General features: G+C 42.0%; 1 protein-coding gene across 2 annotated transcripts; it reads left to right on the top strand.

The window, feature by feature from the left end:
- kdm4aa (lysine (K)-specific demethylase 4A, genome duplicate a) lies at positions 1-20,886 on the top strand. Of its 2 annotated transcripts, none has more exons than XM_087852868.1 (22): positions 1-124; positions 2,404-2,568; positions 3,158-3,333; positions 3,428-3,542; positions 4,192-4,385; positions 4,681-4,730; positions 5,775-5,878; positions 6,050-6,187; positions 6,299-6,534; positions 6,989-7,206; positions 9,220-9,614; positions 10,020-10,119; positions 10,291-10,475; positions 12,332-12,536; positions 13,896-13,972; positions 15,750-15,805; positions 16,448-16,556; positions 17,654-17,842; positions 17,943-18,113; positions 18,981-19,100; positions 20,385-20,477; positions 20,555-20,886. In XM_087852868.1, exons 2-22 carry the CDS (start codon positions 2,431-2,433, stop codon positions 20,693-20,695), a joined length of 3,210 nt encoding a protein of 1,069 aa, XP_087708994.1. In that variant the 5' UTR covers positions 1-124; positions 2,404-2,430; the 3' UTR covers positions 20,696-20,886. The 2 variants fall into 2 exon arrangements, with proteins under 2 accessions (XP_087708994.1, XP_087708993.1); XM_087852867.1 differs by having other exon boundaries at positions 9,220-9,638.

Genomic DNA, 20,886 nt, shown 5'->3' with positions numbered 1-20,886 from the left:
CACACTGGGCATGCGTCACTGTAATAATGGAGGACAGTCTTTTCTAGCCGGACTGATGTTGTCCGTATTGCAACTCTGTTACCTGTAATCGGAGAGCAAACAACTCCCCTTCATTTCAGCGTGTGTAAGTTAAAGTTTGTCACTTGTGAAGCGGCTCACTTTGAGGCGAGCAGAAATAACTGCTAAGTTTGCGCATGAGAAACTAACGGTGAGCAACAAGCCATGTTTGCTAGTTGGTTAGCAGCTGTCAGATCTCCGAGTCCGCAGCACACTTCTGCTATTAACTTCTACCAGTTTTGATGGTAGGATCTGCGCTGTCCGTAAATGTTGGCTACTTAGTGGTTACTTTTGAACATTATGGTGTTTTTGTTTTTTGTTGACGTAACTTTTAGTTCTTGGGTGGCAGAACAAGCTATGTTGCAGATAGCATTTTAGCTAGCGGACTAGCTAAATATTTTTCCGAGGAAATGCGCTGTAAGTGGGCTACCACGTGTGAGTGACGTTCTGCTGAGCCAATCACATGCCGAAGATAAGACTGAGTCGGGACTGTGTCCAATCATAGAGGATCTCCGAGTCTTCCAGTAAAGTCCGTTAAGACAGAGTGTAGTGTTGCTTTTAGCTAAAAGTTGAGTATGTGTGTAATCGGAAATCGATTTTTGTGATACACATTGATTAGTTAAACTAATTACTTCGGAAGTTTACGTTATTATTCTGTTGAAGAATAAACTAATCAAATATAGTTTATTGTGTGTTATTGCTAAAGGTGGAGGCTTGGTTAAAGGTTTTTTTTTTTAATTCACAAACCTGAAACGAGGCTGTAGATGGTGTTTGGGATCCGTGTGTTTATGTGCTGGTCCCAGTCTGGGTGGATGTTTTGCTGGGAGTGCTTTTGACTGAGGAGAGACGTTTTCAGTTTTCATAAAGTTAGGAAAATGTTCACAAGCAGAAGAATGTAAAATCACAGAAGTTATTGCTGTGATGCTTGGTATAGTTCTTGGTGGTATGTCCGAAACTGTGTTTGTTGATATAATTAATTATCACGAAGAGTCTGAAATAAGCATTTATTTCTAGTTTAAATGCTGCAAAGTGCTAATTGTTACTGGGTGTGGGCGTGGTGCCTTTGTTGAAACTTGTGCCCAGCACTGCTATGAGATTGTGGTTTATTACATCCTGTGTAGAGATTTTAATTTGAATTATCATTATGGCTTTTAACAGTTATGAAAACAAGCTAATCAGGATAAGATTACTCGTTTTTTTTATATTCATTTGAAGATTTTGTTTTGTCTTTATAGTAAAATGAGACCAGAAACAGCCTCAGGTCAACGCAATATTTTCAGAAGTAAACGTTGCAGAAAGGATCTGTAGCATCATTAATGTTTGTGTGTGTTTATATTTGAAAGCATTTTGGTTGGTTGTTAGCTTCAGCTCTACATAGTTCTGTGTGTGGAGACCAAGCATCTCTCCTGAGGTGTGTGAGTCTGCTGCTGTCTGGGCCTCTTTTAGGCACCCAGAGATATCCCACTGTGGAAGCTGTGGGCCAGCAGGTATTGACAGTTGCTCTTGCAAAACGGCCTTTGTGGTCAAAACACCCACTAGTCAGGCAACAATCAGTCCCTGTGAGCTTGACTTTTTTATGTATTTATATAGTTTTTTTTAATTGACTTTTCTTTAAAGTTAAAGGGTATCAACTATAAACAAAGACAATTTTTTTAAAGGCCATAAAAACTGGATATTTGCCAAATTAATGACTTATCACTGTAAATAATAGACCAAAATCATTATGTTTTTTGCTGTAATTGAGCAGCCTTGTTCCTGTGTGCTGATTTCAGGTTTTAGGTTTTATCATAGATAACATTAGTCTTTGTAATGTAAAAGTGAAAATGGCTCCAAAGTGACACAGAGTGATTTTTTTAACTTGCTAAGTTGAAGTTGTTGTTTTTTTTCAAGTTTGTACTAAAAAAATGATGTTCTGGTTTTATCACCTGGCAGTGTGTTTGAGATGATCAGTTAAGTCTGTTAAATGGCACCGAGGGGTTCAGACGTGGTCACAGACTTAGAAGAGGAACTGTGAACCTGTGGGGATGGTGGATATCTGGTGAATGTCACTGATTGTGGTGTTTGTGATCACTGCGGCAGCTCAGTTAGAATATATGAGAGAGGAGGCTTCAATGGTTTCCTGTACTTAACTGACAGGCTGTACAGATTTTGTGTGTATATGAATGTAGAGCACATGATAAAAAATGCATAGTAACTAACGTTAATAAAGAGCAACATCAGCTAAAGGCAAGTCAGTTCTTCCCAGGATGCTCCCACAGATGCTCCATTGATGCTAAGCGTGCTGCATTGTCTGAATGTATGCTTAACTGTCAGGCAAACGGACATAATCGTGTTTATGTTTTCCAGAGTTGAGGTCACAATAACACTCCCAACATGACCACAGACACGCCAGCCCAAAGTGTGGGCTGCAGGGTAATGACATTCACCCCCTCCAAAGAGGAGTTCAAGGACTTTGGACGTTACATTGCCTTTATGGAGTCACAAGGAGCGCACAGAGCTGGGATGGCAAAAGTAAGTGGCTTCTGTCTTTTTGTCACTTTTTGTTTAGCAGAGAAAACGCTGCAAATATATCTTTGTACCACAGCTGTTAAGACTTTTGAACCAAACACACAAAGTCAGAAGTCGTCGTTTCCTGTTCATTAGTGTTTAGAGGATCACATCTGAAAGTTTGCTCTTAGTGTGAAAACATGAACCTAACAGGAAGTTAGGTTAACTGATTGTGTTCAACGTTGACATATTCAGAGTTTATCATCCTTTTAGTTACTTTAAATAGTCGCTTATAACATTTGTGTTGACGTATAAATGTTCTGAAGAGGCAGATCTAAGAGGAGTCTGAGACTCCTGTGCTGTTATTTAAAGCTAACACGCCTGTAAAGTCACTCATTAAAATAACATAACTTGTGCACTGATTCATAGCCGTACTTCCTGTGTCATCTTTACATACACAGAGTGGTATCTGTCTTCACAAAGACAGGAAGATAAATGTATTTTAAATAATAATAATATCAATGATAATATGTAAAAAGGTGAGAAATTTAGTGTGATTCACTGTTTTCCTTCTGCTGTTGCCCTGAGTTTCTCTCATCTGTGCTCCTTGCAGGTTATTCCTCCTAAAGGCTGGAAACCCAGAAAGACTTATGATGATATCGATGACCTGGTGATTCCCGCTCCCATCCAGCAGGTGGTTACCGGCCAGTCGGGACTATTCACACAGTACAACATCCAAAAGAAGCCCATGACTGTCCATGATTTCCGCAAGACCTCCAACATGGACAAGTCAGTTTACTCAATGAAACTTTGCATGAATGGGTTTCAGCGACTGTGACCGCTGCTCAGTCTTCTCTGAATATCTGACAATCTCTCTCTGTAGATTCTGCAGCCCACGATACGTGGATTTTGACGAGCTGGAGAGGAAGTTTTGGAAGAACCTGACCTTTAACCCTCCACTTTACGGTGCTGATGTCAGTGGAACGCTATATGATCCAGTGAGTGGTGATAGGCTGCATACATGGAACTTATATATATCTTTAAAAAAATACTCACAGATTTGGATTCTGTTTGTGGTAGACAAGTGGGGTTGTTAAAAAATGTCGTTTACACACTCCTCCTGTGCCAGTGTTGTTACCTGAGTGTTTGTGATAAATTGTTGAGCGATAGAATCGGCTGGCTCTCAGAGAACCTCTCTTCCGGCGCATATCTTCAAGTTCAGCGTCTCTGTTCTGTTGTGCAGCCTCGGTGAGCTCAGAGCAAATGAAGCAGCTCTACCTGTTGCAGATTCGGACTAGTCTGGCACTCCAAGATCAGAAAGATTACCGTTCCCAGCTGGGCTCCAACGAATTGTAATCTCTCATGGAAAGAGAGAATCTGTGGAGGAACATGTGGATAAAATTGAGGCAAACTGATGGGAAAATACAACCACATATTATACACTGGAGCTAGCTTGTTACTAGCTGGACTACTAAATTGATAAATTGGGATGCAGTTGTTCTCATAGATAGATTAAAAAAGAGACTTTTATGTTCACAAACTCAAAAATCTTTCCTTCCTTAGTTTTCCTGATCAGTTAGGTAAATCAGTTTCACACATACAGTTAGTCGTCCTGACTTGCAGCCTGTGTGAATCCTTCCTCTGCAGGATGTGACTGAATGGAACATCGGTCGTCTCAACACTATCCTGGACATTGTGGAGAATGAGAGTGGCATCAAGATCAAGGGTGTCAACACGCCGTACCTGTACTTTGGGATGTGGAAGAGCGCCTTTGCGTGGCACACAGAAGACATGGATCTATATAGCATCAACTACCTGCACTTTGGAGAGCCAAAGTCCTGGTAGGGTCACTGACGAAGCTCACCTTTGTTTGAACGAAGGAATATTAACACATGTCTAGTTTTTGTATTTAGCAGAAGAGTCTGTTTGCCAAAGCAGCCAGTTTACAAAACAGTTTAGAAAAATCCTTTAAAAATGTCTTTGTTTGTTTGTTTACTGTTGAAAACATTCAGTTATTGTTTCTGTTTATGTAGTTATTAAAGCAGAGATCTCATCCACAGATTGGAGCATTTTTGACTCTGATGTAAACGTCACAATCACCTTTTTCAGTATCTCTGTACGTTTGTTACTTCTTAGGTATGTCGTCCCACCAGAGCAAGGGAAACGTCTGGAAAGGCTCGCCAAGGGTAGGTGACAGAACCCTTATTTTTGTCTTTAACCCTTTAAAACCGGTCAGAGCAGCACGCTTTGCGCAACTATTTTTAAATCCCGGTAGCTCTGCAACCACGTGAGCTAGCGCAATAATTTTTTTTGCATATGAAACCGGAGGAGTTGTACTTACATCTTATGCCATCAGCTTGTCCTCGGTCACAGTTTCCTTCCACATATAACTTTGCAAAAACTGCATAAAAAGCACTTGCAGCAACAAAAACATAATATTCCAGAAACACACTTTGCCGATCTGATCAGCTGTTCATAACACTTCCTACGTCCATCAGTGCGAACTATCGCATGTCCGCCATGACCTGCCCGAAACCGGAAGTGACGTCATTTTTGTGGAAATGTAGTTTTTTACCATCAGGGCCTCATGAGCCTATACTGGTGTTTTTAAAAGTTATGTTTGACTTTATGACTTTCTGTGTGGTTTCTGGGATGCTTAGGACTCATATTGCACTGCTGGAAATAGTTTATTTTGATGCATATGCTGCTTTTTTGCAAATTTGCACTATAATATTTATTTTCGTTTTTCCTGCAGTATATAAAAATTGGTGTATTTCAAAAATAAAACTATGAAGACACTCAAAATAAATTTCCTGTGGTGGGAAACTATTTTGTGCAACTTTTTTGTATTTACAGTTTTGAGGGATAAGCCTCTTAAATTTCTCTAACTAGAAATATATGTTAAAAAAACAAACGATTTTCAATTTTTTTGTAGTTTATTGCACTTTTTTGCAATTTATGTAATTACTATGCACTTAATGCAGACATATTATTCAAATTTGGGCTATAATGGTTGTATTGATGTATATCAACTTGAAATGCTCCCAAAAATGGCTCCACACCTTATTATGTGTAGATGTATGAAAGGGGAAGTCCAGTGTACTCAGAAAGTACCCCAGAGACTATAACGGCAGTGATGTTTACGTAACTGTTTTACACAAAATCCATTTAAGTAAAAAGAGCCAAAGAGGCCCAACTGCACCACTGCTGATGAGATCCTGTGTTTCCAGGTTTCTTTCCAGGTAACGTCCAGGGCTGCGAAGCCTTCCTGCGCCACAAGATGACTTTAATTTCACCGTTCATCCTGAAAAAATATGGCATCCCATTTGAAAAGGTAACCTTTTATTTATTCTGCGTTGTCTTACATGCAACACTAAATGGTGATGAACAGATAAGCAGAGAAAAACGTCATGATTAAGTAGTGATAATGATCAGAGAGGAAATGAGTGGATGCTTTCAAAATAAAACATTTGTCTTATACTGATCTGTGTTGTTCTCGACTCAGGTCACTCAGGAGGCCGGGCAGTTCATCGTGACGTTCCCGTTTGGTTATCACGCTGGTTTCAACCACGGCTTCAACTGCGCCGAGTCAACGAATTTTGCCACTCAGCGATGGATCGATTACGGCAAACAAGCAACGCTGGTACATAAAGACGTTTGAACAGCGCTGAGTATAAATCCACAGCTAGTTTATTTAAAGTGACGTGAATTCTTATCAACTTCGTAGTGTGTGAAAAGAGTGTTTTCCTCTCAGTGTTCATGCCGGCAGGACATGGTGAAGATCTCCATGGACGTGTTTGTACGCAAGTTTCAACCTGAACGTTACAAGCTGTGGAAGGCGGGGAAAGACAACGCTCCCATCGACCACTCCAAGCCCACGCCAGAGGCCGCCGAGTTTCTGAAAGAAGACAAAAAGATCGAACCTGCAAAGGAGAGTCCCGCTGAGGTGCCATCCGAGGAGCCCAACACTCCTGTCCAGGAGGACAAAAGGTCTGGTTATAGTCACTACTAACCCACTGCTCCTGTATTCACAGTTTTCTGATACGGACGTGAACCGGTCGTAATAAATCATTGTTAAATGCTCATAAAATCTTTACCCAATTTTAAGTACAATAACATTAATAACAATAATCAGCTAAAGCTAATTAGTTGAATTAAAACATGCATCCACCATAAAGATGAAAATTTGAGTCCCTGCAGATTTGCAGATGTTCTCAGCTTAAAGTTTGCAGCTTCAGACTGTTTCTGTCTCCACTCAGAGGAGCAGCACTGACACAGATCTCTTTAGACTCTGTGATTGAGCACAGTCTGTGACAGATGCTGTGAGTTGCTCTCACATGTCAGCCTCACTCGGAGTTGTTTGTTTGTTCTCGGCAGTCTTTGAGAAACGGTTTAGTTTTGAGTCCTGTCCAACACGTCTTCGATTTGCTCTCCCACGTATCAGTCCAGAGCCTCAAACTGGGACTAAACGTCAGCTTGAAGCTGTCAAAGCCTCTGAAGATGTCAAACCGGAGCTGCCAGTGGTGGAGGTGGAGCCAAAGGAGGTGGAGGTGGAGCCAAAGGAGGTGGAGGTGGAGCCAAAGGAGTTGGAAGTGGAGCCAAAGAAGGCCAAGCTGTCACGTAAGGAGTCTCCAACTAAAGTGACCAGCAAGGCAGAAAAAGGTACCTCACACTTCACACCAATGTTCCCTCGAACACACAGACTCCCTGAGTGTCCTTTGGACCACTGTGAGCAACAGCAGACGTGTGCACTGTGGTCACACCAGCATCCAAGTTACATGTTTATTAAAATAATCAAATTACAGCGTTTATGTTAGACTACTTTTAATTAACTGCTTCAGCCCACTGACAATGAAAATTAAAAACAATCTTGTTCATGACCTGTGCAGCATATTAACACCGTTGGAAGTAAAAATAACTTGAACTCCAGTTTTGAAAACACAACTTTATTTATTTATTTTTTTATAAAACTCTGACTTGTATTATGAGTCTGTGGTCTGGGAGAGAGTCTGTAACTCTGTCTGCAAAATACAGTAAATAATGACCAATGTTGGGTAATTAATGATATAGTTACTTCTTCAAAAAAGTAACTTATGCAACAAAGTTTTTGCAGCTGTTTAACTAAAAATGCAGCCGAGGTGTTTTTAAATAAACATTTCAAACTATTTACAGAACAATCAGCTGTTCTGCATCAAATCTGATGCCACACAAATTATTTGTGTCACTCCAAAAATAATTTGTGTCCACTATGAGATGAAGGAGAACAACAGCCTGATACCTGCAGGCCTGACAGCAGCAGATGTGTCACTGCTGTAACACCTGTAACACTCAGCAGTCGCCTCATTGTTCTGACACACAACAACACTATTGACTACACTACACACTAAGTACACACTAAGTACACACTAAGTACACACTAAGTACACACTAAGTACACACTAAGTACACACTAACTACACACTAACTACACAAGATTTGTGCTAAACGTCGCAAATCTCTCACATCTCAAACACGCCGTCACTCCTAAAACTTCCCCCCCCTAAACAACTAGATGCCATGTTGCCACATCATTTTTTGATTGGTCCACATGATACATTTTTCGACCAATAGGAAAGGCTGGGGTTTATTGCTCACAGGCTTTCGAGCGTTTTCCTTATAAAACGCAGTTTTTCCCGTTTCTTCCCGCAGTAAATATAAACAACGACAGTATTCAGGAAGAAAAACAAACACTGAAGATATTTTATCATAACTCTGGTTTTACGATCAACACAATTTAAAAACTGGTATAAAGTCCACACTTTTCCCGTCAGTTGTTCCGTCTGTCCTGCTCACATCTCCAATGGTTGTTCACGTTGTCATTAACGTGGCTTCACTCCACATCAGCCGCTTTGCTAAAACACCGGTGTCGGCACATAAGGATGCTGTCATAGCCTGTCAACGTTGATTAGCTGCGTATATACGAATGTGAATCGCATCATTGGCTGGACTTTGGGATCGTGGCATCGTTCTGATCCCATACGGGAGCAGCCAGTCACTGACTCACACTGCAAAACAGAATCGTTGAAGTTTTCATTTTAATTCAGGTTAGATTTTTTTTTTGTGTGTGTGCAGAGACGTGCCAGCAGTGCGCACGTGTGCAGCTCAGAGGGAACATTGCTTCACACGGAGCAAGATTTTTTTTTGTTGGTTTTTTTGTTATTTGTTTTCTTTGCCGAGTCGGGCATGCTTTGATGCATTGCAAATAAAATAGAGAAAACAGATAGTTTTACACAAATCAACACTCAAGTGATTGATGCGCCTGATGGTCTGAAGCTTTTTTTAATGTAATGACCGACTCATCACTGATTTAGCCCCACAGAATCCATGAAAGTCCTTTAAAGGTCGAACTACATGCAGCTGAAGTAGTAGCTGCATATCAAAAGTCACATGAATGTGGTCACATGCTACCTGTCCAGCGCACTAAAGTACCTACGCTTTGATGGTTCAGTATAAATGGACTGAATGTTTAGAGGAACATGAAACACAGACGAGCTCACAAAAGGCTCAGAGTTGATTTTGGGCTAAAACGTTGACATTTATTTTAGGTCAGTATGTGACATAAAGTGAAGATTAATAAAGACTCTGTGGCACACTGAACCCATGTCCTGTCTGTGTATCTCAATGAATCTCTTCCAGACACAGTGAAAGTCAAGGAGGTGAAGAAGGAGAAAGGGACCAAACCCCAGCCTAAAGCTCAGCCCAAAGCCAACGCCAAGAAAACTTCAAACAGACGAAGTCCGCTGAAAAAAGAGAAGAACTGCGTGGTGGCTTTGGAGCTCTTTCCTCCCGAGCCCACTGAGAACCAGGTGGTGTCTCTGGGCGCTGAGGAGACCGCTGGAAGCGAGGAGCCTCCCCTGGACAACAGCTGCAGCAAAGTGTTTCAGAGGACGCTGAGTCCCGCAGACGTCCTGCACGTCCACAGCTACGCCAAAGGAGACTACGGCGACGGAGATGTGCTGTCCAGAGAGGAGAAGAAGAGTGAGGACAGCGACCATGACACTGAGGAGGACAACTGTCATGTTGGCAAAGCAGTGAGTGGACATATATTTAACATTGTAAGTTACCCACTGCTATAGTTTTTGCACTTTTCTGGCCTTGTCATTCCAACATGTGATCTTTGTACTGTTAAAACATTTTCTCCAGTCTTTGGTTCGTGTGTTTGTCCAGATGCACACATGCAGTCATCAACACTCTTTGCTACTTTCCACAACTTTGAACATTGAATAACTGCATTACTTTAACTATGCCATCGCTAACTAAGGGTTCTGGTGCAGCCCAGTCTAGTCATCTAGTGGTGTGTAAGCCTTTTTTACTTTCATGCTGAGATATTATTGTAGGAAAAACACAGGCGCAGGCCTCTGGAGGAGAATGATGCATATATGGTGCAAACATGATCAACTGCTGTGTGGCCTTTTGAAAATGCTGTTTCTCTCCAGCAGATGGCAAAAGCGATGGCAGGAGTTCGAGAGTTTGAGACTGACCTTGGGCAGCTTCCAGGACACCATCCACTCATAAAAGACGGCATGAGTGATGAAGGTGTGTCTGAACACTTCCCATTATCTGCATGTAATTTATATTTGAGAGGTAATTAAGCCACCCTTGACTTCAAAGCCAATAACAGAATTAGATTAGTGAAACTAAACAAACCAGGCCTCATTCCTAATGCTGTGTTAGCTAAATGTGTTGTCTTTGCTTTTTGTGCCTCAGAGACTCCAGAAGAGCCGCCCCCAGTGGAGGCAGGGGGTGTGGAGGGTGAGGGCTGGGCCAAGCCTCTGGCTCACCTGTGGCAAAGCAGGCCACCCAACCTGAAGAAAGAGAGGGAGTACAACCAGCGAATCGGCTCCAAACCTCCATACTGCTCCATCTGTTCGCTCTTCCACACGTACCACCAGGTAAGACCTGCTCCTCACCAGTCCTCCAAGACAAAACCAGATATGGTACAGGCCCCCGCAGCATCTGAATATGCAAGTAATATAGTGTTCTTTGGTAAGATAAGCCAACGATATCATACAAAAATACAGGTGAGCTTTGCTAAAAGGGATTTTTATGAGAACAGTTGCATCATGGGAAGTTTACACGGTTTTAATTGGTCCAGACTGTCGCTACCCGATCCGTACCGGAAACCCGATCGGTACCCCGCATGCGCAAATCTTACGTCACTTCCTCTCTTTGCCAACATTGCAACATTCAGTATATTTGAATGATACGGTTAGCGCCCAGTTAGCTCCTAGCATTTCTCAGCAGCTCTGCCTCCTTTTCGACTACCGGGACATTTAAACAATGGATAATCCGTATACAAACAAATTTATGCTTTTCTCCTCAACGGAGAGCGTTCCCCGATTGAACAACAGCGCCGTAAAATAAGAAGAATGGCGCCTAATTACAGACTTAATAATACAGACTTTGTAATATGTCACGTGAAGATTCAGCAGCCAGATTAAGTGTTTACTGACAACTGACAGTGATAGCGGACATCATCATCACTATTCCAGTCAATCCTCTCCTCACAGACAAGCATAAACACTCGACTATCACTAAATCAAATTTAACACACGTTTGTAATGACGCCAATTCAGTTTACAATAGGGTTCATTCGCTCAGTCAGCAGGTGGCAGTATCCTCATACACTGGGGAGTAAACTGCCATTAAAATAACAGAAGAAGAAGAAAACCCCTGCACATGCGCGGTACGGATCGGGTAGACCCGATTTGTACGGTCCGACTTTGCACATGTGCAGTAAGGATCGGGGAGTCCTGATCCGTAACTATCTTTTTATTTTTCGTTTTTGTCTACATTATATTGAAATGCTTCATTATTGGAAACATGTTAAGAGATACTTATTATTCTTAACATCTTAACAGATACTCTGACCTGTAAATATCGTAAAATGCTTCAACCGGATGTAGACACCTTTCGCGCATGCGGGGTACCAATCGGGTTTCCGGTACGGATCGGGTAGCGACACAGACTGTATCTTCTGATACATCAGAGTACATCACTCATTAATCCAACAAATGTGTCCAAGTAAATCCAGCCTCACGGCTTCATTTACCAAACTGCATCTACATGAATTCAATGAATGTACTTGGTGGTGTCGGGCCATATGTAAAGATTTTCCAACCGACACCCGTCAGTCCAATAATCGGCGATGGGCGATACAGTCGCGCATGCGCAGACTTTTTGATGGGTGATGTAATCATGCACGGACTGATTTGCCCGTTTACAACACAAAAGTTCAAACATGGACGAACTAATTTCCCCCCAAATTAGGCCTGTCGTTGATATGTTCATCCGGTCCAACCCTCGTACTTGGCGTTGATCCTCTTTATGGCTGTTTGTGGAAACTTGAACTCCAGATTTTCCATGTTAAACAAAAGTCCGTCATCTGTGAAATCTTCAAACATTCATAGACTGAATGTCGTGTCATATCATCTATATTTACCTTTTTCCTCAACTATTTCCCTTCTTTCATTCTACAAACATCTTCAGTAATGGTTTCCAGTCTGCTAATATTAGCGCTGTACCTTAATGTGTGACTGTTTTGCTTCTTAGATGTTTGATTGATCATAATCAGGTTTGAATATGGAGCGACTCCAAAAATAGTATTTTTGACAGCTAATCAGGGCGCGTAAGATTATGGAGCATTTAAACCTCTGCGGCTGAAGATGAAAGCAGTAAATTGTGTGTTTCGAGAGACAAACAGCAACTCTTAACAGAGTCCCCATGTGTTTGTTGTGACTGCTGTCAGACCGAGTGTGCGAACAGCATCGACACGCACGTGGTGGTGGCCGGGGAGCGGATGCGAACCAAACCTCTGATTCCTGAGATGTGTTTCACCACCACCACAGAGGACGACGCCGAGTGTGAAGAGCAGCCGCTCACTCCTCGTCTGGAAGAAGATGGAACCAGTCTCCTCATCAGCTGCTCACAGTGCAGCGTGAGAGTTCATGCATGTCAGTACACGCATGTGCGCCTGCACACACACACACACACACACTCTGCAAGTAGGAGTGTTAGTTTATATCTAACCTAGCCTTGTTTGACATATGTTTTCATCAGAGGCTTTTCCTGCTTTAAAACGAGTCTTTAACCCTTTAAAGCCGGTCAGAGCAGCACGCTCTGTTTTGTTTAACTATTTTTAAATCCTGGTAGCTCTGCAACCACGTGAGCTAGCGCAATAATTTGTTTTGCATATGAAACCGGAGGAGTTGTACTTACATCTTATGCCATCAGCTTGTCCTCGGTCACAGTTTCCTTCCACATATAGCTTTGCAAAAACTGCATAAAAAGCGCTTGTAGCAACAAAAACATAATATTCCAGAAACACGCTTTGCCGATCTGATCAGCTGTTCATAACACTTCCTATGTTGGAATAGACGTCAGCGTGAACTTTTGCATGTCCGCCATGACCTGCCCGAAACCGGAAGTGACGTCATTTTCGCGGAAAATGTAGGTTTTTTTACCATCAAGGCCTCATGAGCCTATACTGGTGTTTTTAAAAGTTATGTTTGACTTTATGAGTTTCTGTGTGGTTTCTGGGATGCTTAGGACTCATATTGCACTGCTGGAAATAGTTTATTTTGATGCATATGCTGCTTTTTTGCAAATTTGCATTATAATATTTATTTTTGTTTTTCCTGCAGTGTATAAAAATTGGTGTATTTCAAAAATAAAACTATGAAGACACTCAAAATAAATTTCCTGTGGTGGGAAACTATTTTGTGCAACTTTTTTGTATTTACAGTTTTGAGGGATAAGCCTCTTAAATTTCTCTAACTAGAAATATATGTTAAAAAACAAAAACGATTTTCAATTTTTTTGTAGTTTATTGCACTTTTTTGCAATTTATGTAATTACTATGCACTTAATGCAGACATATTATTAAAATCTGGGCTGTAATGGTTGTATTGATGTATAGCAACTTGAAATGCTCCCAAAAATGGCTCCACAGCATGTAAACATATAATATAAGCTCTGGCGGACTTGGTTCTATGGTAGGTCTTAAAGGGTTAAGTGTGACTACTCTACGCACAAATGATGTTTCAGCGAGAAGAAGACTTTTTGTTTCAAAATAGAGTTTATTAAATGACCAGAGAAAGAAAGAAATAACAACAAGGAATTAAATTCAAAGAATAAAATAGAATATGAAGTCTTTTACGCTCCTGAGTAATCATTTCATTACGAGTTTGAACCGATGCAAAGACCAATCAGAACATTTCATACACACATTTATCATATCATCAGTTATTAATCATGTTATTAGTTCTTCAGTGTTTCACTAACGTCTCAAAGTTTGCATTTCTATCTTCCAGCCTGTTACGGTGTCGATCCAGCCAGTGTGAACAAGGAGTGGAAGTGTGCACGCTGCAAGGCCAACGCCATGACTGAGGTCAGCCAATACTTGTGGCTGTTTTTACTTTTTATCGAGCCGTGCAAGTTAGCATGAATCCCGTTGGTAGGCAAGGGATTTGTTTCCTGATGGCTTCTAAAAGTGGAACTGTCCATCCCTGCTTCTTCACAAGTCCCATATTCCAAATCATGGGTGTTGAATTATATTAATTTAGTAGATGTGAGAGATGATTTTACAGTTATGTGTTTTCCACACCAGAGAGAAGAAAAAATGTCACTTTTTACAGCTTGTAGGTGGATCATGTGATACCTTCGGGGTTACAAGCAAAAGATTACTTGCCTGAAACAATCAGATACATTAAATGTTACATCAGTTTATAATTAGCTCACATCTTGATAATGTACTGATATGCACCACTGCATGAAACACATTATTATAAATAGAGACTCAAAGGAGAGACTGCTTTGAGTCCGTTAAATTTATACTGTAACACTTTGGTAGTGCAGGGTTACTGAATGAAGAAAGGATTAGGCTGCTAATTACTATTTATGAATACAATACACACACACACACACGAATAAAGCAGTCAATCAGCTTGACTGCTTTCAGCGGGGTGGGGTGATATCTCCCCCTGACCTGTCGTCCTGGCTCCCCGTTGCCGTCCCGTCCCCAGGCAGGGACGATATATAGACAGAGGGAGTATTTGTTATTTATTCATCAGGATTGAAATATTTCTGCCTGCACGTGTGGTTGTCATGTTTGATCATGTGATTAAACACTGAATTAACTGCCTTGTTTATCACAGTTTAGAAAATAAATTCAGTGTTTCAAAGATTCATCACGGAGAGAAAGAAGTGTGTGTGCAGTCATTTCCAGGTTTGCACCTTTTCTTGAGCTCAGCTGTGACAGAACCTGAAACGACTGCAGGCTGACTTCATCACAACTGTGTGAACTTAACGTGACTTGACTGTAACAGATGTTCATTAATATGTAAAAGACAAATACGTAAGCTGTAATGTGACAGTGAGGAACTTAAACAGATCCATTGGGTCCTAGAGGTGGGAATCACCATACATCCCACGATACGATATTATTGCAATTTTTTAAAATATTTTGCGATATTCAGATTCTGTACATAAAGGTAAACTTTATCAATATTTATTTTCTCTAATATCAAAGTCTCACACTCAGTCTTTCTCTCATTTCAGTTTGATTGTTGACAAACTGAACGGTTTGTATTACAGTCTAGTCCAACTTAACTGAATCAACCATCTGGTACAATTATAGCTATTCTGAACTATGCAGTTTATGAAAACTATGCAGCCCCTTCAGCAACTGAAGAATTTGAAAGTAAATTAAAATAAAATATAATTTTACATTAAATAAAAAAGTTTTAAACTTAATTAAAATAAAACATGTCTTAAATTAAAATAAGTAAACTGTCACATTTGGACAGTGAAGGAATGTCAGGATTCTTGCTCAGAAAAAGGATCAACATGCTCTGAAGTCAGAGCACAAAAACCTTTTTGTAACAAAATATTGATTTCTGCTGTCCCTGTATCCATACATTATTAGCAAACAAAAGATCACGATGCTACACAGTATCCATTTTTCCCCCCACCCCTGTTGGGTCCCTAATTTTACCTCCCACGTGTTTGAATAAACTTTTAGATCAGAAACATTGTGTTTGATATTTCCAACCACATCATAGATGTCGGCCCTTAAACATTGATTTATTAAACAGTTAGATGTTAACTACAAATGTTCTGTATTTTCATCGTTTTGATCATCTCGCTCTTTTTTTATTTTGTTGTAGAATTGCTGCCTGTGTTCATTGAGGGGCGGAGCTTTGCAGAAAGCCAACAATAACAAGTAAGTCATTTAAGATACATAAGTGAGCACATCTGATCACGTGGTGCATCTCGAGATTAAATTCTGTTCTTAGAAACAGAAATCCTCTCGTTTTATTTTCCTCTCTTCCTGTCAGAGAAAATGCAGCAGGTAGCTTTTACCAGCCACATGAGATCTCTGCCTCCACAAGAAGTTGAATATAATTCAGGGCCTGAACAATAGTGATCTGGCCAAGAAGCCAGGTGGTAGGAAATCATGAAATTGGAAGGATGAGAGCGTGTTAGCAGGAACCGAAAGATAAATTCAAGGATTATTCTTGAGTAAGTCAGGTGGGGATTTTGTCGGCCTGTGAGACGGTGATTTAAAAAAGAAAACATTAAAACATTAAAATGAATTGCTGTCTTGGTGCCGGGAGGCCCTTATTATATCACGGCCTGCAAGTAAAGTGTAAGTGGGGAAACGTGGGTGTGATTCAGTAACGGACTTCAGTGTTTTGTGTGATGATGCGTACAAATTTGACTCCCCTGCCATCTGATTCATTTTGCTGCATCTTTGCTCAGATAATTAGAACCATAAAAACAGACGAGGAAGACAAACAACATCACATCGATGCTGCCTGTGGTCAGGTGTGACCTCTTTGTGGGGGGTGTTTATGTGTTGCAGGTGGGTCCACGTGCTGTGTGCGGTTGCTGTGCTGGAGGCACGCTTTGTCAACATCACAGAAAGAAGTCCTGTGGACTTGAGTGGGATCCCACTGCAGAGATTCAAACTGGTAAGTTCACGTTTTTATGAAGAAGGAAATTAGAGTCTGAAAGCTGCTTAGAGTGAAAGTGCAGCTTCCAAACAAACAACGCGAACAAAACAAAGATGCCAGCTCGTACAAATAACTGTCACGAACAGAGAGAAGCTGAAATCTGCAGTGCTCGTGTAGCTCACAGGATGTTTAACTCTTCCTCTACACTAATGACATCAGTTCATCATTAGTTGTGTCTCTTTAGAAGAAACTCTGTTGTTCTGGAGAGATGACACTAAAAAGTGTGACACGGGTTTCTTTATGTAGTCGTCTGCTGCAGATTGTGATTAGAAGCATTTCAGGACCCAGTACAGACTTTAAGCTGGCGAGGTGTGATCGCGGCTGACGCTCAGGTGCGTCCGGACTCTGGCCCAGCGACAGGGAGGTGTCAGTTCAGGTGGGTCCGGAGGTGGCGGTGCGGCTGGTGGGCAGGCCTCTGGTGGAGGGGAGGCCGGTCTGGCCAGCATGCCGACTTCAGGCTTAGCAGGACCCTCGCACGCCCCGACCTCCATCTCCGGCGGGTGAGGTCCCTCGTGCGCCTCGTCCTCTGGCCCCAGCTGGGTAGGGGGTGGAGGTGGCTTGGCTACCCTCCTTCGGGGAGAAGGAACAGGGTCGGGCCCCACCCAAGGAGTGGGTACAGGTGCAAAGACAGGCTGGCTGGTCTCACTCTGGGTGCACTCCCACACAGTCGAGGGTCGCGGGTGTCGGTGGCGTCGGCCAGGACGCAGTCTAAACTGCCTGCCTCTGGTGCTTGATCTGGTCACTTCAGTGTCGCTTTGTTATCACCAATTTACTGATTTTAGGATATTATGTGAACCAAGATGCTTTATGGCGTCCGTGCAGACAGTTCCTGCTGTTAAATACCAACTACAAGGCAGCTTGTAGTGACGCGACAGTGTCCCTGATGTGGCCGTAACTGTTCATATGTTTGAAATGAAATGTGTGAAGAAGAGAGAAGAGATAGAGATGAGTTCCCAGGTAGATTTAGTTCTTGGTATGAGGAGTTTGCTGCTTGAAGTTTTGTTAATAAAAAATAATTTCATAGACTGAAACTAATTTTCTTTCACTTCAAACAGAAATGTTACTACTGTAAGAAGCGGATGAAGAAGGCGTCTGGCTGTTGCGTGCAGTGCTCTCACGGGCGCTGCCCCACCGCCTATCACCCCACCTGTGCACAGGCCGCCGGGGTGCTGATGCAGCCAGACGAATGGCCGTTTGTGGTTCACGTTACCTGCTGTCGACACAAAGGTCCCGCTCAGATTGAGGTAAAAACAAACGTTATTTTATATCCCAAACTTCCCCAAACATCAGATTGATGAAGCCGTTTGCAGTCGCAGAAATAAAAATACTTTTCCCCTTTGACAGCGCAATAAGGCAGCCATGCACGAGCTGACCGTGGGACAGAAGGTCATATGCAAGCACAAGAACGGGCGCTACTACCAGTGTGACGTGGTGCAGCTGTCCAAAGAGACGTTCTATGAGGTCAACTTTGATGATGGTTCTTTTAGCGATAACCTTTTCCCCGAGGACATCGTGGTACGTCCCACTACCGTCTACATCTTTTCATTTTACAAAGAACACAAAGTGGTTAAACATCTCAGATCTTTAGTAAAGGAGACCACACAGAATGGAGGCTGAACCGCCCTCTTCACAACCTGACCTGCTGCAGCAATGGCGTCCCATGACTGTACCGCGCTCAGAGCCAGTGAGCTGTTAGCTCGTTCACAGTTGTTTGTAAAGGCCAGTTGCATGTGGCAAAAGGACCCAGTGTCCATATATTGTGCATCCTTGAAAACAAGCAAAGATGTCGACTTTGTGCAGCAGTTAGTTGGCAGGAACATCCCAGTGTCAAAAACAGTGAGTCGGAGAGATTAGCTAACAGTTGTAGCTTAAAACCGGCTAAGCTAAAACTGTTTAAAGGAAGTTAACGTAAAAAAACCCTTAAATTCAGAAATGTTGTAATACAGTGGTGTGGTCATGAAGATGATGATGAAGATGCTGGGCAGCCTCCTGGTTGGCCTGTGGAACAACAACCACTCGTTAAACTGTGAAGCTGGTATGAGGCCGTGAATATGAAGCAGACTGTGTCGACACCCTGAATTATCCACAGTGTGAGTTTCTCTGCAGCAGACAGCAGCGGTTTAACCCGGCACTATATTTGGGATATTTTCACAGCTCGACCCTGCAGACGTTCATCCACCCGTGCTCGCCTTAAAGCCGCCACACCTTTGACCAAAACAGTCATTTTACTCAGCAGTTCCTGATTATAAGTAATCCAAACATCATTTAGTGCTTCACACTTGACCCGAGCATGAGAACAGCTGACGCTGCCATATTTCATGTCAGGTTGCATCAGATATTCTTTCACGTTTCTTTGAACTTCGTTTGTTTTTCGCCTGTTAGAACCGAGACTGCGCTCAGCTCGGACCACCGCCGCAGGGGGAGGTGGTTCAGGTGAGATGGACGGACGGCCTGGTGTACGGGGCCAAGTTTGTGGCAGCTCACGTCATTCAAATGTACCTGGTAAGATGTTTTTTCTTCTTTCTCCAGTTTTTAATCATGTAAAGAAAAAACTGCAGCGTAACAGCAGAGACGGTAACGCAGGCGAGAACCAGGACGAGCACATCTCCTTCATGCCTCGTATTTCTGGCTGGATTGGGGAATATTTTCAGAGTATGTTGGACGTGTAGTAAGAAATCAAAACGCTTTACAGCTTCACATAAAATGAGTCACCTGCTCAGCTTTAACCCTTTAAAGCCGGTCAGAGCAGCACGCTCTGTTTTGCGTAACTATTTTTAAATCCCGGTAGCTCTGCAACCACGTGAGCTAGCGCAATAATTTTTTTTGCATATGAAACCGGAGGAGTTGTACTTACATCTTATGCCATCAGCTTGTCCTCGGTCACAGTTTCCTTCCACATACAGCTTTGCAAAAACTGCATAAAAAGCACTTGCAGCAACAAAAACATAATATTCCAGAAACACGCTTTGCCGATCCGATCAGCTGTTTGTAACACTTCCTACGTCCATCAGCGCGAACTATCGCATGTCCGCCATGACCTGCCCGAAACCGGAAGTGACATCATTTTCGCGGAAATGTAGTTTTTTTTTTTTACCATCAGGGCCTCATGAGCCTATACTGGTGTTTTTAAAAGTTATGTTTGACTTTATGACTTTCTGTGTGGTTTCTGGGATGCTTAGGACTCATATTGCACTGCTGGAAATAGTTTATTTTGATGCATATGCTGCTTTTTTGCAAATTTGAATCATAATATTTATTTTCGTTTTTCCTGCAGTGTATAAAAATTGGTGTATTTCAAAAATAAAACTATGAAGACACTCAAAATAAATTTCCTGTGGTGGGAAACTATTTTGTGCAACTTTTTTGTATTTACAGTTTTGAGGGATAAGCCTCTTAAATTTCTCTAACTAGAAATATATGTTAAAAAAGCAAAAACGATTTTCAATTTTTTTGTAGTTTATTGCACTTTTTTGCAATTTATGTAATTACTATGCACTTAATGCAGACATATTATTAAAATCTGGGCTGTAATGGTTGTATTGATGTATAGCAACTTGAAATGCTCCCAAAAATGGCTCCACAGCATGTAAACATATAATATAAGCTCTGGCGGACTTGGTTCTATGGTCGGTCTTAAAGAGTTAAAGCCCAAATTTAAAGGCTGCACGTTCAGTCGTCTTCTGGATGTTCCTGGAAACTTCTAGTAAATCAGCAGCAGATTGCAAAGACGTTCAACAAGCTGAATGTTATCTGTTTGTGTCCTGACTCAATGTTTCTGGACTGCAGGTGGAATTTGAGGACGGATCACAACTAACAGCCAAGAGAGACGACGTCTACAGTCTGGATGAAGAACTCCCCAAGAGAGTTAAAACCAGACTGGTACGTTCTCCCGTCCCGTTCAGTTTTCCTTTCAGTTCAAATAAAGAAGCTTTCAGTGACGTACCATCTCTTTACAGTCGAAAGCATCGGACATGAGGTTCGACGGGATCTTCGAGGAGAAGGAAATCATTCAGGAGTCAAAGAGACAGCGAGTAATCAACTCCCGTTACAGGGGGGACTACATCGAGCCTGTGATCTACAGAGCCATCATGGAGTAACGGCCACTTCCTGTCTGCCCAGCCACTCACCAGCAGCACTGACAGACTGAACTGTGCTCACTGTACCTTAACTTAGCAGCTAGCCGCAGAGAGAGTGTAGCTCCAGATGTTTCCTTCAGGACCCGCTTTGGACTGTTTCTTTTCTACTCTCCTGTCTGTAAGTCGAGGGAACTGCAGTGTTGTTTCATTCA

The sequence above is a fragment of the Neolamprologus brichardi genome, chromosome 15, assembly GCF_056152115.1.
Source record: "Neolamprologus brichardi isolate AB-2024 chromosome 15, ASM5615211v1, whole genome shotgun sequence".
Taxonomy (NCBI): domain Eukaryota; kingdom Metazoa; phylum Chordata; class Actinopteri; order Cichliformes; family Cichlidae; genus Neolamprologus; species Neolamprologus brichardi.
This window is presented reverse-complemented; position numbering and strand designations above follow the sequence as displayed.

Coding starts and splice junctions, on each gene's coding strand:
- kdm4aa (XM_087852867.1), top strand. CDS start 2,431: ATGACCACAGACACGCCAGCCCAAAGTGTGGGCTGCAGGGTAATGACA. Junction 3,543..4,191: donor GTGGAACGCTATATGATCCA/GTGAGTGGTGAT, acceptor CTTCCTCTGCAG/GATGTGACTGAATGGAACAT. Junction 9,639..10,019: donor GTGGACATATATTTAACATT/GTAAGTTACCCA, acceptor GTTTCTCTCCAG/CAGATGGCAAAAGCGATGGC.